This window comes from Cupressus sempervirens, chromosome 4 (genome assembly GCF_028749045.1).
Source record: "Cupressus sempervirens isolate cs-2001-9-10 chromosome 4, ASM2874904v1, whole genome shotgun sequence".
In the NCBI taxonomy this organism is placed as follows: domain Eukaryota; kingdom Viridiplantae; phylum Streptophyta; class Pinopsida; order Cupressales; family Cupressaceae; genus Cupressus; species Cupressus sempervirens.
Window position 1 is genome coordinate 648138507 of NC_143121.1, and position 16085 is coordinate 648154591.

General features: G+C 32.8%; 2 protein-coding genes across 2 annotated transcripts in view; both read left to right on the forward strand.

The window, feature by feature from the left end:
• The window catches only part of LOC149562900 (uncharacterized), a 79458-nt gene that overhangs the window by 18921 nt on the left and 44452 nt on the right, over positions 1-16085 (forward strand). The window lies entirely within an intron of this gene.
• LOC149562901 (metallothionein-like protein type 2) lies at positions 9297-10003 on the forward strand. The gene is made up of 3 exons (XM_089826349.1): positions 9297-9420; positions 9565-9636; positions 9731-10003. Exons 1-3 carry the CDS (start codon positions 9365-9367, stop codon positions 9831-9833), a joined length of 231 nt encoding a protein of 76 aa, XP_089682475.1. The 5' UTR covers positions 9297-9364; the 3' UTR covers positions 9834-10003.

Sequence of the window (16085 nt, forward strand, 5' to 3'; positions counted from 1 at the left end):
AAGAAAGAAGAATACTCCTTAGGAAGCTCCATTTAACTCTATCGTAGGCCTTAGCCATATCCAGCTTAACAAACATGGCTCTCTCCCTTGAAGTAGCCATAGAGTGAATAGCCTCAATAGCAATAACCACCCCATCCAAAATTTGTCTTCCAGCAACAAAACCACCTTGTTCTTCTAAGATAATAATGGGAAGCCACCTTTTCAGTCTCTCAGCAATTAGCTTAGTAATAACTTTGTAGACCACATTACATAAGGCAATTGGTCTAAAAAACTCCAATTTATTAGCACCCTCTCTCTTAGGAATAAGAGTCAAGAATGTAGAGTTCAAAGCTCGAAGCATCTGCTTGCTAGCATAGGATTCTTTAACCACCTCCAACAAATCATGATTAATGATGTCCCAAAATTCTTGAAATAATTCAACTGGAAAACCATCAGGACCAGGAGCCTTCCCCTTAGGCATGCCAAAGACCACTGCCTCCAGCTCTTCCAAAGAGATAGGACGCATGAGATAATCATTCATTTCCTGAGTGATAAGGGAAGGAATACAGGACAAAATAATATTTTCTTCATTATCAGCAGGAGGAGAGTCCTCAGAGAAGAGGGTAGAGAAGTACGAAATAGCCTCCTGGATAGACATATGACAAAGATGAGGATGCAATATTTGGATGCATTGATTTGTATTCTAGTGATTACAACCATATGCCAAGATAGAATAGGAAAGGTACATATCTTAATATCACATGCTTATTACTGCACACATTTACACGTGTAATTAATTTGAAACATGTTAATCTAATGCAACTTTAAAAGTATCCAATATAAATCTAGGCTAAATATGGTTCTAATATTTTAAATTGAATTTTTCATGAAAGGTTGTTTCAAGAGAGGAAACTTCAAACACATGTAATGTTATTGAATATTTATTAATGTTATTGAATATTTATTATTCTACACAAAAGAGATGAAGAAGTCAACAAAAGCATAAAAAAATTCTAGAATATTGTTCCTCATATGTTTAGTGATATAATGATAAGCTATTATTGATTTATTTGAAGTTGAATATATACTTAAATTTATTTCAAATTTATGTTTCAAAAATATTTGTTGCATATAACTTCTCCATGATCCTTGGAAATGTTATATCTTGTATCTTGGAAATATTGTACATGTATGTATATCCTACTTCTCATGTAGGTTTAATTGTACTCCAAGGGCATATTTCAAATACTTTAAAACGATTCAAAATAGGATTCATTGTATTGACTATCAAACCATGGGCAAGATATATTAGCTTAGCCATTTAATAATTGTTATCACCCTAGTAACTAAGCAGTGTTCTAGATTAATATAATTAACATTTTTTTATGAGGTTAACAATTTTATTTATATAGTTGATCTTGTATATACATACATATTTTCAAAGAGATTCAATTTGTTTGATATTTTTGGTGCTTATAATCTATTAACTATATACTTTAAACATTTAATATGAACCATGAAATGGGTCCTTTTAAAGGAGTCACTATTTCAACAAATAAGAAGCATTACCAATGCAAGTTGGAATAGATTATTTCTAATATCATTTGTAAGGTAGCTAATTGGGAGGCAAGAGTTAGACAAATTGGAAACACTCCTTTAATTTTGAAGGTCTTGTTGGAAATAAATTTATCTTTCACAAGAAGTCTCGACACCATGAAAGACTAGGTTCCTAATACTCATTGACATTTTGGTTAGAATAAGTAACAAGGATAAGATGATTAAGAAGTGCCATGTAGTGACTGAGTATTTGGCATATCTATATCTATATATATATAATTCTACTGAATTAAATTTTAAATTTTAAATTTTGTTTTAATATTTAAAAATGACATTTCTTACAAAGATATATTACAATATTATTTAATTATAATTTAGTTGTACACAATATTTTTTAAAATATTCTATTTTTAAATTATTTTGTTATTAAAATTAAATATAACCAAATTATATGGTTATAAATATAAAATAATTAAAATAATATATAATATCAATCATTATAATAAATATGAAAACTAATAAATAAAATTGATAATTAAAATAATATCTAAACCAAATGCACAAAGACTAGCCTTGTATATTCAAAATAATAGAAAAATTTAGGTTAATAATACATATTTTAAAATATATACTAATTATAAATATAATATTCTTAACTTGTAAAAATATAATTTAACAAAATAATTATTTAAAATAACTATACTCTACAATATTTATTTGGAATGAACATTGACTTTATTGCATTCTCCAAAAGTTTAAAAAAATTTAAAAATTCACAAAACTCTTTCTATGTCATTATTAGTAAATTTCATATTCAATGCTTATAAAAATCATAATTATTTGTGTAGTGCCTATCCCTTTGTTACATTTTGCTATCATTGTCGAACTCTTTTAGGACAGTTTTATGTTGATGATTATTAGTGACATTATTTTGAGAATTATCAGATATTGTTTAAGATTTAGCTTATTATATGATGAGATTACTTGGTACTTTATATTTCATGTATGCATGGTGATTATTCAGTGATTTCAATTATTGATGATGATTAGTTAGATGGTTTATTATCACATGTGTTTTCTTATGGATACTTGCCCCATACTGCATGTGTATGGTGTGCGTGTTTGTTTTATTTATGTATGGCATTTTTGATGTGGTTAAGGAAGGAAGTCGTAGTCACTTGCTAGTCAGGATCTACACAATGCACCACTTCCTGCCATTGCCTATTTAGCTTAGTATATATTGTGTATGTACATGCATGGATTTTATGCAGGTTGCAGGTACCAGGTATCGACTTCCCTGAATTGCCAGGATGAGCATACCCTATCACATTACCTCAATGGTAAGAGAGGGGAGATAAATTCTCAAGTCCAAATCCCAACCCTTTAAGCCATTTGTTCTAATTGAAAATTAGGACAAGTATTTGAGTTGAGTACCCTCCGAATGCGTCAGATGATGTAATTCATGATATTAACCCTTTAGTTTGATTTTGTATGTGTTTTGCTATGATGGGTTTTTGTATTTTACTTTACGAGTCTTTGGTGTATTTTCTATTAATTAAGTCTAATTAAAAGATTTAATTAATGATTTAATTTAATGGAAAATTAGTATGATTTTTTAGTATTTAATTTTATTTAATTAATTAGGAAATTAATTAAATAAAAATAATTAAAGTTGAAGATAAAATTTATAAGTTTAAAGTTGCAACATGATAATATTTATTTAATTTAATAATAATATATTTAGAGTTCATGCTAAATAATATTATTATCAATTAAGCTTCGAAAATAAATTTAGAAGTAGAAAAGAAATTAATTTATTAAAAAAATTCATGATAATTGCATGAGATTTAAAATTAATAAATTAATTTAAAAAGGAGTCAAGTGAATATTAAATAAAGTAATGTGCATTATTTTTAATATTTATTCACATAGGAGTATGCAAACTCTTGTGAGTTGTCATGTTGACAACACAAGAGTTTGCACTCTAATTATGCACACGTTATCTATACTTAGGAGTTAGCACATTATTTGAGCACACGGTGTCTACAACATTCTAGACTCCTCATCGTCTTTATCTTCTTATTGTGGAAGTTATGTGCTTAGTTGTCATGCTCATCTCCTAGTTCTTTCTAGACACATTCTAAATACATCTTAGAGGACTTTATATACAGGCTCTGCTAGTATGCTTCTACATCCTCATATGCTTATACAAGCACTCCTAGTCACTTGGGGGGGTTCGGTTCTTGGAGGAATTGCGAATGTTGGAGAAGGAAGAAATTTTTGGAAAGGAGAAGGTTCTAAGAGGAGGAGCTTCTCTACAATTTTTTGAGGCGTAGTGAATTAGCATCAGTGTCTAGGTAGGCACTTGTGATTATTTTTCATATTTTATTATGCTCTTTCTTTTCCTGTCTTCATCGTGTCTGCTATGTGTATCTAAATAATTCTCTATGAATGAATCTTCAATTTTGTAATTTGGAATTCGAGCATGCATATTGTTTCATCCAGTTATGGGAATTAAAAATATTATTGCAATCTTCCCTTAGTAGAATCAAGATTTGGAAATTAATTCGGGTTTGGGTTTGAATTAAAATAGAATCTTATTATTATGCATTAGTTTTATATGATTTATTAACTAATCTAATTAAGTTTAATTTAATTAAGATTAGTTAATAGTAGAAGAAGTGTAATTAATTATTAGTCAATTTAAGTAAATAGATTTTTTAATGAGGGCAAATTAAAAGAAAAGAAATATTAATAAGTGTTTAGTGGAATTAAATAATTGAATTATTAATGAGATTGATTTTAATTAAAATCAATGAAGATTATTTTAAATAAATGTTTGTCCTTGAAGTGTTTTAAGGAAATAGTAAACTAATTATATGAAAGTTGATAAGTATTATTCTTATGATTTGAATAATGGGAGATGCTCTTGGAATTAAGGGAGTTTCATTTAATTATTAGTAACATTGATTTTAGTAAAATAATGCAATGATTTTATTAAAATTCAATGGAAATTAGTTTAATGATTTAAATAAGTAAATAATTATCTTTTGACTATTTTAGAAAATTTCTTTAAAATAATGGAGGGATAATTCTATGTTTTATTTGAAAAGATAAATAGGTTGACTTGGAGATTAAACGAAGAATCTTATACACTTGAAGTATACTTGAAACAAAAATTGAAGCCTCATATTTGGCTTAACCATGTGATTGCAAAAGAAAATCAAAACATGTGTTTGTATCTTGTTTCTCTATGCTATATGTGTTTTGGGGTTTGTCCTAGCTTTGACCAGTCTTAGGTTGTTACCAAAAGCTCAGGGGTTATGTGTTTGCGATGTCATGCTGATGTTGATCTCAATCTTTTTAAAACCCAACCATGGTAATGTGATCCTATGCTATATGAGATGTTTGTATTTACCAATTGTTATTGCTTTCCAGTCTTCTTATGTGAAGCTAAGGTGTATGTATTTAAGATACTTGACTTAACCATTTTTGAGTCATCAATCAGTTATACTTGGATTACTTTCTAGTCGCCTTGATGGGACTGAAGTGTTTGTTTTGATCTTATGGTGTCATGTTATGACATGTTTTGACTTGACCATTTTGGAGTCTTCGATCAGTATTACTTTGAGATACTTTTTGGTTGCTCATTGAGAACCGATGGATATTGTGATCTATCATTTGATGCTTTTCAGTTGCTCATAGAGGACTGATGTGATTATTGTGGATTATCTTTTCATACTTTTCAATCACTTATATAGGACTAAGGTGATTTTTTGATTTGTGATTGCATGAGCTTAGGGTAGGTTATCTATATGTAGTGTCGAGAAGTGGCTTGGAATGGGGGCCGGGGCCCTAAGTGGCAATAAGTGAAAATATTACACTAAATGGGGATTAAAATGAACCTAATAAGATAATTGTATGTTCTTGCCCATGCCTCGAGTGCTAGTATAGACTAAGATGGGAGTAGAGAGAATGCTTGGTTGTGACCTTGCATTCCATAGTATGCCTCGTCAGTACAAGAGGATACTAGTGGCCACATAGGGATCACTAGGGGGCCAGGGTCTATTAAGAGACTACTAGGGTAACTCTAGCATGATTCGTGCAATGACACATTCCTGCTTACGTAGTAGATTCCTACATGTCTTTGTTGTGCTTCTGGGTCTAGATGTCGATCTGTGTGTTGGAACCTTTGAGTTAGTGTACTTTTAGGATTCCTAGACTTAGAGAGTACTTGTGTTATGTGATTTGATATCATGTTTGGAACTTGAGACTATCTTGTCAGCGTGGTGGGAGTGGGCCATTTAGGTTCCACGCGATCGGGTGGTAGTGCTTTCTCACTCTTACCATTTGAGATCTGTCCGTAGTCACCATGGCTAGAGCATTCTTTGTTGGCATTTACCTTCATTCTATTCATGGATCTTATGATGGATGTTATTTACTAGTACATTTCTTTATATTGATGATTAGCATGTGATAGATGATGTTATCTATTTCATGGGATCATCTTATGCTTTATTCTTGCATGTTAGATTTATTTATGCATATGCAGTAGCATGTTCCAGGAGTGACATTCCTACTATGATAATACTGATAATCTCTTCAGTTACTTGGGATGTTATGCGTGGAGGGATGGCTAGGGCCCACGATGGTCTAATGATGCTATTGATGGTTGGGAGGAATCATGCACTTAGTTAATTATGTTTATGATGGATGGTTATCTTTTACAATGGATGTTATATCTTTATTGATGGATGGATGTATCATGTATGTTACTGATTTCATTTACATTGTTGCACTTGTATCATGGATTCGATGTGGATGATGTATCTTTATTTTAACATATGTTTAATCTTTTAAGATTTTCATACCCTATGACATGTATAGTGGATGATTGAGCATTCCAAATTTAATTGCCAAGAGGCATTCGAAACAAATGTGTAATATGTACATTGGACTTTCTATTTATTCTTTCATGTGGATGTGGTAGTTGTTAGACTTAGTATTAGTTAGATTAAATGTGACTCAATGTCTTGGGATCCTTAAGGAATGTAACCTATTATGTATGCTTATGTATGCTTTTAGTTGTACATACATTATTGCTTCCACTACTATGTGTTTGATATGAATGATTTATCTTTCTTGTTTTAAAAAAAATTGTTTGGCAAACTTAGTAAAACCTTAGGTTAATTCTTTTGGATCCCTTGGCGGGGTGTTATAGTTTGTAAGTATACGATATCAAAAGTGTTAGTTTTTTATATTTAGAGATTGCAAATTGATTTTTTTGCACATACAAAGAAATATTTAATTTTAATTGGTAGACATTGGTTGGAAAAAATATATTTAATAACAAGTTAATAGTCACAATTTAAAAATGAGTACAATAGTATTTAGCCTACTAACAAGTACTAATAACTAAGTATGATGTAGATTTGTAGAGAAAAGAGGCTACATGGAAAGACAAGTGATTCACTACTATAATTGTACAATGCTAAAAGTTATAAATTATTTATTATACGTACTCATGTGTTGACCTTAACTTAATTAATTATAAGTTGGAAAAGTCAACCTAATGACCTCCTCAAATCTAAAAATAAAACACATCAAAATAATTTCTCTTGTAATTTAGGCACATTATGATAGAGCTCTAGTCCTTATTTATTTTTAAATATTTTCTCATAATTAATTCAAAATGAAAAATGACACCTATTGACCTCATGATTGAATTTATTAATGTCAACCAATGAATTCTATAAACTTGTTCACTTTCAATGAAAACCTCAAGAATTTGCCAAAGGAAAATAATGAAAATGCAAAGAACTAGAAGCTCAATTGCATAAAAAATTAGATAAATACAAAATTATATGACTATTTGATTAATTCAATATTTGATAACAACTCACTTCACCTCTAAGTAAATTTATTCTACACTATGTACTAAAATAAAATGCAAAATCTTGTGTGTCTACATGACAAGTAACATGAAAATGCATTATCTCAAGTAAAGTTGTGTAAAGTTCAATTATAATTAATTAATTACACTAACAACCCCCCCTAATTGCAACTTAGAGAAATGCACTTAGGCTCAAGATGCTAGATGGAAATGCATGATGGGTCCTAGCTACTAGGCCATGTTAGGTGCCCATGCACAATATGTATGTATAAAAGATATGCAACACAATCTATCATAAATCCTTGAAAGATGAAAAAACTTCATGGAAAAAAATCTACGAAAAAGAGAGATTGAAAACAAGTAAGATGCTAGAAGGATGGAATAATGTAGGATATACACCAATAGTAGATTCTCTAGGCTCGATGTATGAAAGCTTCAAATATCTTCGTATTAGTACTAAAATATATATCCTTCAAATTATGTGTACTAGTCCAAACTACTAAAAATAACACACACTGATCAAATAAGGATGAATGTAGAACATGTTCCAAAGATTCAAGTGTTTCCTCTCGTGTTCCCTCACAACAATTGGAAAATGATCATACTCATCAAAGAGAAGATGAATGTCATCTTAGACATTTACATGTTTCAAAACTCATTCACGATCATAAAACTGGTGACATTTGCAATTCAAGGTTGTCTTACATATATTTCAATATTTTAAATTCATACACATTAGTAGACAACAAAGTAGGTCAAATCAAGCCACATAGATAAGCAATTTCTTGGATTTAGTTTTTTGGTTATAGAACATTTTTATGTAGAAAAATGTCAGTCATACATGTTAATCACACATAATGTAGATAAAATGTGCATAAAATTCTTTGATTGCTACATTTTTCAAACAATGAGTAATTTGAAAATATTAATTTTTAAACATTATAAACTTATTATTTAATTCTACATCTCAATTTGAAAAAGAAACTTTCATTTTATTTTAATTTTTAATTTTTTAAAAAAAAATTATGTTATTGAATCTCAAATATTATAATACAAGCATATTCAATTGATTAGTAGCATATTCTTTTTTCATAAATTTAATTTAATATGATATATGATGTTTTAAGTTTAAAATTGATTAATATTTCATAACTAGCAACTCACATAATTCTATTTAGAAGGAGAATAAATAATACACTTTAGCACGCAATATATCTAAGTGATAATCATAGAAATAAAACATTAAACTTTCCTGAAAAGATATTCATCCTTATACTATTCCAAATGATCTAACATATCTAATACTATTCCAAATGACATCCCTTATTAAAATTCATTGTAATCTAGATTACTTCTTTACTTACCACTTATTTAGGTTTACCATTAGGAAAATGACATTGAACAATATTATGGCACTGGAGAAAGAGCTCTTTAATCATGCAATCATTCCTATGAAATATGTATGTACCGAGTCTTTAAAGTTTTTAAATAATTCTGGGTGCTTCTATAAAACTTTATCACGCTCATCTATGCATCGTCGCCTGTGCATTCATGTTTGCACTTCTGCTCGAATGCCTTTTAGTTGTCATCCCACTGTGTATTAAAATAAAAAATAATTTCAATCTTCAACTTGCTCCAGCTGGTCTAAGAGAATATGAGGACGAGTATACCTTAAATCTTTTAAATCTTATATATATATATAAAACTTTTATATGTTTGAAAAAGGTACTAATATATTCGAAATTGGGAATCCATTGAGAGTTGTATGAATATAATATCTGAGACATGAACACTGTGGATGGATGCCATCTGAATGGTCTACATGCCTCTCTTTCTTTTGCCAACCCCACCATTTTAGAATAAATAGCAGACGATGAAGTGGTAATTTCACAATTCATATTTGTTGGCTTTGATTTTTAAGTTGTTGTGGTGAAGATGTCTTGCTGTGGTGGAAAGTGTGGCTGTGGAGGCAACTGCAATGGCTGTACAGGGTATAAATCACACACTTCTTTATGTGTTTTTGTTTCTTTGATAAGTTCAATAGGAGAATAGAATAGAAGAAATTGCTAGTTAGTTTTTTTTTTCTTTCTTTTGTGAATAAATAAGAATAGTTGTTTTTTTTGATGTTATTGCAGGTGCAAGGCCTTCTCAGAGAAGGTTGTAGAAGGCTCAACTTTGGCAGCCATGACTGCTTCTGACATGCTCATGTAAGTTCATCCTATTCCTCTTTTGGGTACCCACAAAAGTATAAAGGAAATAAATCTTTTAATTGTTATTTGAATGATGTGAATGAAAACGTAGGTATAATGGGGAGATGAGTGTGGCAGGGGAGAATGGATGCAAATGTGAAGGCGGGTGCAAATGTGGGGACAGCTGCACTTGCAATCCTTGCAACTGCAAATGATCTGCCATTATTATGGTTAACATTATTATCATTTTCTATTAAGCTTGTGTACTATCATCTTTGGTATTATACCAAGGTTCGAATATTATAATCCCATAAAAATGTCATGTATTATGGCATCGCATGACCCTTTAAGTAATATATAACTAGAGTTTAATCCATGATGACAATTGGGCGTCTTAATTGGAATGAAAGAATACTTGATTTGAAGTTTTTAGTGTACTTTTATATAGACACACATTATCATGTGGAGGGGCATTCTACAGTTAATATATATGATGTAAAATCTTTTGTGAATTTACAGGTGATCTATTTAATTTAATGCCTTATGATACTTACAATTACAAAAAAAAATTAAACATTGACTGACTAATTTTATAAAAGAAAACTGTAATCTAAAATATTGTGGGAACATTTCTATTATGATTTGACAGAGATACAAAAAAGGTTTATATTCATTTGAGGTTTAAGAGTTACATGCCAATCATTTCAGTGTAAAGTCTTTTGTCTTCGCTGTGGGTAAAGAGAATTTGTACTGTGGTTAGTTCAATATTTGCATGTATATCTGTCTATTTTGAAGATTTCTTTATTGTCATTTTAATGGAGAGATGATTGCATTCTTCTAAGAATTAATGATATTCCTTTATTGCATGATGGAATAAAAAAATTAATCTATATAGTCTTATTGTTTTATTAATGATGCTCCTCATGCTGCTCAACTTATATGGACCATCTCATAAACCTCTCTCAATCATCAAGGTTATTTCCCTTTTTAACCTATGAAGGCAATGGTCGTTACTGTCTTTTCCTGTTTTCGGATATCTAATCATAGATACCAACAGTTATTGCTATATTTTCTTTTTTCTTGAGATGAAATTTGTAGAGGAAAGCTTATTATTTAGTATTAAGGAATTGAAGTCTCATATCACCCAATCCTTAGGGTTTGTATATCTAGATTTTGTTTTGTTTTGTTCTATTTAAGATAAATATATGAAGTTGATATATTTTCTAAATTTTAAGCTATATTGTAGTTGCATTTGAAGATAGATAACATACCAAGTCATAATATATTGATAGCAGTTCACATACAATAAAGTTTTTGGATTAACATAAAAGTAGGTTTTACAAGGATCTAAAATTCAATAATTATTAAGTTACTAAACAAAAAAATTTAAGTCCAAAATTCAAGACTATGTTTAAAAACAAACAATCCTTGACCAAAACCAAAATCCCTACCCATAGCCCTCTGCCCCCCCTCCCTCCACCAAACTTGACCTAGAGCAAGACTATCTAGACCTTTTTCTAGTTCTTTCTTCCAAATATCATGATACCCATGTGGAGATTAGATCAGATATCGTTCACAACCTTACCAAGTCAATTGGTTTTTTTGATGATCTGACATTTATGGACCTCTTCTCTCCCCCCTTCCCCTCCCCTCCCCTTGCTACGGGCCCCTATGAGGTTGTGGGCTCCAACGAAGATGCAATCCTGAAGTCAGACTAGAAAGGGGTAGTCTTGGGTTCCAAGATACCTACAAATCCTGTGGAACAACCAAAGGTGGTCTTAGGATCGACAGGGCCTGAGATCTCACTATCAGACTTAATGGTTGACTCGATATCCTTTGGGATCTCCCTCAGTCTGGTGGGTAAGTTTTTTTTATTTTAGACCCAATGTGGATCTAATCAAGAAATGGTGTTTTACTAGATGGAGATTGGTATGATCTGTGATCATCTCGATGATGGCATGTTTTCTCTTTTTATTTAATTTCACAGCTAAAGATGATAGAAACATTATTCTAGCGGGTTTTTGGAATTATGATAAACACCATTTAATGCTCATGAAATGGAAATCAGATTTTTACCCCAATCTGGACCTGCACAAGCTTGCGCTGGTATGGGTCCGGCTGTCGAGACTCCCTCTAGAATTCTAGGATGAGCAGGTGTTTAGGTGAGTTGGAGATTCTTTTGGGCACTTCATTAAATCTAACATAACCACCAATACCAAAGACAAACTGGGTTTTTCTAGATTCTATGTGAATGTAGCAATAAATAAACCACTTCTGACCTCTATGGCCCTAAAGTCAAAATGGGGTGCTTGGTCTAAACCTATTTGTACAAGAATGTCACCCCCTTTTTCCAAAGTTGCAATACATTCAGACATCTGGTAGTGGACTGTACATGTGTAATGAGAAAGTCTCCTCTCCTAGTGTGGTTGAGGTCGGTTGTTCACAAATGACCGCAATGGAGGGTCAAGATAGTGCAGAGTCAACTAAGGCATCTGACATGGAGTTGAGGGTCACCCAACCTTTGGGGGGGAGTGAGTGACCCCAAAAGAGGTTGAAGGGATATCCATTGGTTCAAAGGTGCAGATAAGGGGAACCTTGGTAGAGTCTTAGTGACTTGTGAAAAAGGTAATCTGGAACTTGAGGAAGGGAAGATTTCCTCAATATAGACAAAGTTGGCCACATCCCACATGGGGGGGTAGGGAGGTCTTCTACATGAGATTAGGGATGTAGGGCCCATTTGCCGTTGCACCAAAAGCCATGACTGTTAGTGAACATGGAACACCACATAATTAACCACCTGTGGGCAGGGGAGCGCATCGCATCACCCAACAATCTCCCCCTCGACGCGCATACTAGGTGCTTACGCGGGTCAAGAAGGCACCGAGGAGATTTGAACCCATGACCAAGCCAAACCCAGGCTCTGATACCAATTGTGGGGCCCATTTTCCGTTGCACCAAAAGCCATGACTGTTAGTGAACATGGAACACCACATAATTAACCACCTGTGGGAAGGGGAGCGCGTCGCATCACCCAACAAGGGATACCTAGATTTTGGACCCATCAAGAACCCCTCAGGAAATGGGAACAACTTGGCCCATTTGAATAAAACCCTTGTGCTTTCCATCTCGAGCATTGTTGAGGTGCATTCTCCTGTCTAGGCCTACACTACTGATTGCACCCTGGAGTGTAATGCTGGATGGACTTTACCCAAAAGAAAGTCGAGGGAGGTGAGCAAGGTTGATGTTGGAATGACTATGAAAACTAGGAGACCCCTGACCATGACCCTTCAATAGAAGGAGACAGTAAGAGATATAGAAAATGGAAAGAAAATGAGCTTGGAGGAGATACATATAAAGAAAAAATGAAGATTATGAGATATAGAAAATGGAAATAAAATGAGCTTCAAGAAGATACAAATAAAGAAAAAATGAAGATTATTTCTTGGAATGTGAGAGGGTTTAATAACCTTAGGAAGCAATATGAAGTCAAACAAAAGATCATTGAGTTGAAAGTGGATATGATTATTTTGTTGGAGGTTAAAATGACGGTGCAAACATTTTCTAAAGTTATTGAGTACGTTTGGCTGGGGGGGAAATTATCTTATATTTTAGTGATGGGAGCTTTGAGGGGCATAACAACTCTTTGGAATCTTGATAGAGTCATGGGTAAAGAGGTCCTTCTAAACCTGCATTTCACTATTGTTGGTTTTGTCTCTAAAAATCATAAATGAAACTTGTTTAGTTTCTACGATCCTAATACTCGGAATAGGTGACTTGCAGTATGGGAGGAAGTAATAAATATTGATAACTTACTAAGGAATGAGAGCATGTTGTGTATGAGAGACATCAACACCCCCCTATACCCCTCATAGAAGATGGGTAGACTAGAGGACTTCTTTGAGAGTATGTATGATTTGGCAGACTTCTTGGGTCAGAATGACCTTCTTGATATTGATCTCCAATGCACCCCCTTTATTTGGTCAAATAATAGATTGTGAAACAACCTGATCCAGGTTAGACTTGACCATGCTTTGATCTCTACTGATTGGGACATTCTCCCCTATACCTCCCTGATGGAATACCAAGGACCATCTCTGACCATTCTATGCTTTTGTTTACTTGGAAGAAGAATCAAAATTGTAAAAGAAGACCCTTTAGGTATGAAATTATGTGGCACTCACATCTAGAATTTAGAGATTATATCTCCCAATGATGGAACATCCCCATTTTTTTCTTAACTATTTTTCACATTGCTAAGAAGTTAGAAAGGATTCGAAAGGAGGTCAGAGGATGGAGAAAATCTTCTTTTAGTAACATTTTTAAGGAAAAGGGGACTGAGAAGAAGCTTGAAACCCTCCAAAACAATATGGCTAGTGGGAATTCATCTAAAGAGGCTTAACATGAGCAAATGATCTGCCATGCCTAGTGGAAATTGATATTAGAAAGGAAGGAATTTTTTTGGAAACAACATTCAAGGGTTTAGTGGTTGGCAGAGGGTGATAGAAGTATGTCTTTCCTTCACAGATTCATTTTGAAAAGAAGAAAGTGGAACACCATAAGAAAATTTGTGGACAATGTTCGAAATGAGATTTTTGAATGAAGATGAATTGGAGGAATGAGTTTCTATGTATTTATAGGATATCTAGAATCCCCCCAGTCCACATCTATATCAACACTCAAGATACTATTTTATAGATTGTGAGCCCAATTATTGATGATCAAATAAATAAAGATCCATTTGACAAGGTCACAGAAGAGGAAGTGAGAAAAGTTTTTTTTCTAAGAGCTTGTATAAAGCCCTGAGAAATGATGGATTTCCCATTTTCTTTTTTCCAAGATTTTTGGGACATTGTTAAGTATGGTGTTTCTATTGTTGCTTGGGACTTTTTTAGAACCAACAAGTTGCTAAAGGAACTTAACTAGATCTTTTTTGTTTTGATACCTAAAACTGATGAACCTATGTGTCTGGAGGATTTCACGCCTATAAGCCTTTGCAACATGGTTTACAAGATCTTGTCTAAGGTGATGGTAAACCACGTCAAACCCTTCTAGACAAATTCATTGGCTCTTATCAAAATAGGTTTGTCCTAGGAAGATAGATTCTAGATGTGGTTATTACCACCCATAAGGTGATCCACTCCATTGAGAATGCAGGAACCCAGGTGTGGCTCTGAAACTTGATATTTATAAGGCCTATGATAAGGTAAGGAGGGAATTTTTGATTGCTATTTTGAGCAAGCTAGGATTTAAATAAAATTTTGTTAAGAGAATCCTAGCTATTATTAACATGGCCAAGTTTTCAATTTTATTGAATGGGACCCTAGCGATATTTTTTACCTCTTGCCAAGGTCTTTGACAAGGGGAACCCCTATCTCCTTACTTATTCATCATTGTGGCAAAGGTCCTGGGAAGAAACTTAAAGGCTTTAGTTAGTCATGAAAAAATAAAAGGAGTAAGATCTACCTCCTTTTTTTCACTGTAGGTGCTACAACAATTTGTTGAAAATACCTTCCTTTTTGGCATCTCCTTAATCCATAAAGCTAGGTCATGGAAAAAAATTCTTAACTAGTATGAGGAATTCTTGGGGCAATGAATAAACCATCAAAAAAATAAGGTGTATTTCTTTAACACAAAGAGGGACCTGAAGCAGAAAGTGATTAGAATTTTGGAATGCTAGGAAGTAGATTTACTAGATACCTATCTTAGTCTCCCACTTAAAGTTAAGGAGGTGACTCCCTAGTACTGGAATGGATTGGTGGAACATATATAGAAAAAGCGTGTGGGCTAGAAAGGCAAGATCCTAAGTAGTGTGGGGAAACTTCCACTCCTCTTAGCCTCCTTATAGGGTATACTAGCATACTTTCTCTCCCTCTTTAATTTTCCAGGTAGATACAAGGACATTATTGAGAAAATACAAATAAATTTTCTCTGGCTGAGGATTGAGGAAAAGACTAGGATAAGCTTGGTCAGCTAGGACAAGGTCTGCATGCACAAGTCTCTCAGTGGGTTAACCATCAAAAGAATCAAAGATCTAAATAATTCCCTCCTTTCTAAGGTGGGGTGGAGACTATCGAACTCCTTGAATAATTGGTGCACTATTATTTGTGCTATGTACTTGAGGTGGGATTCATTTTACCGTTATCTATACTACAACAATATTCCCCTGGGATCTAAAATGTGGAATAATATACTACACACCAAAAAAAAATTGAAGGGCATAAATTGGGTGTTGGGGATGGGGAAACCATTGACTTCTTAGAAGATCATTTGTTTAAGGAAGGTCCTCCCACCTATTCTAGGTTCCATCTTGTTAGAGAATTTTTCTTCAAATAGTTTGGTGGTTTGGTAAGGAACTATATCACACCTAATAGATTATGGAAAAGACTTCAAGATTAGGATGATCCTATAGTGAGAAGGTTTCTCATTGTGCTACACAAAATGATCAATAAATGTCATATCTCCTTGAG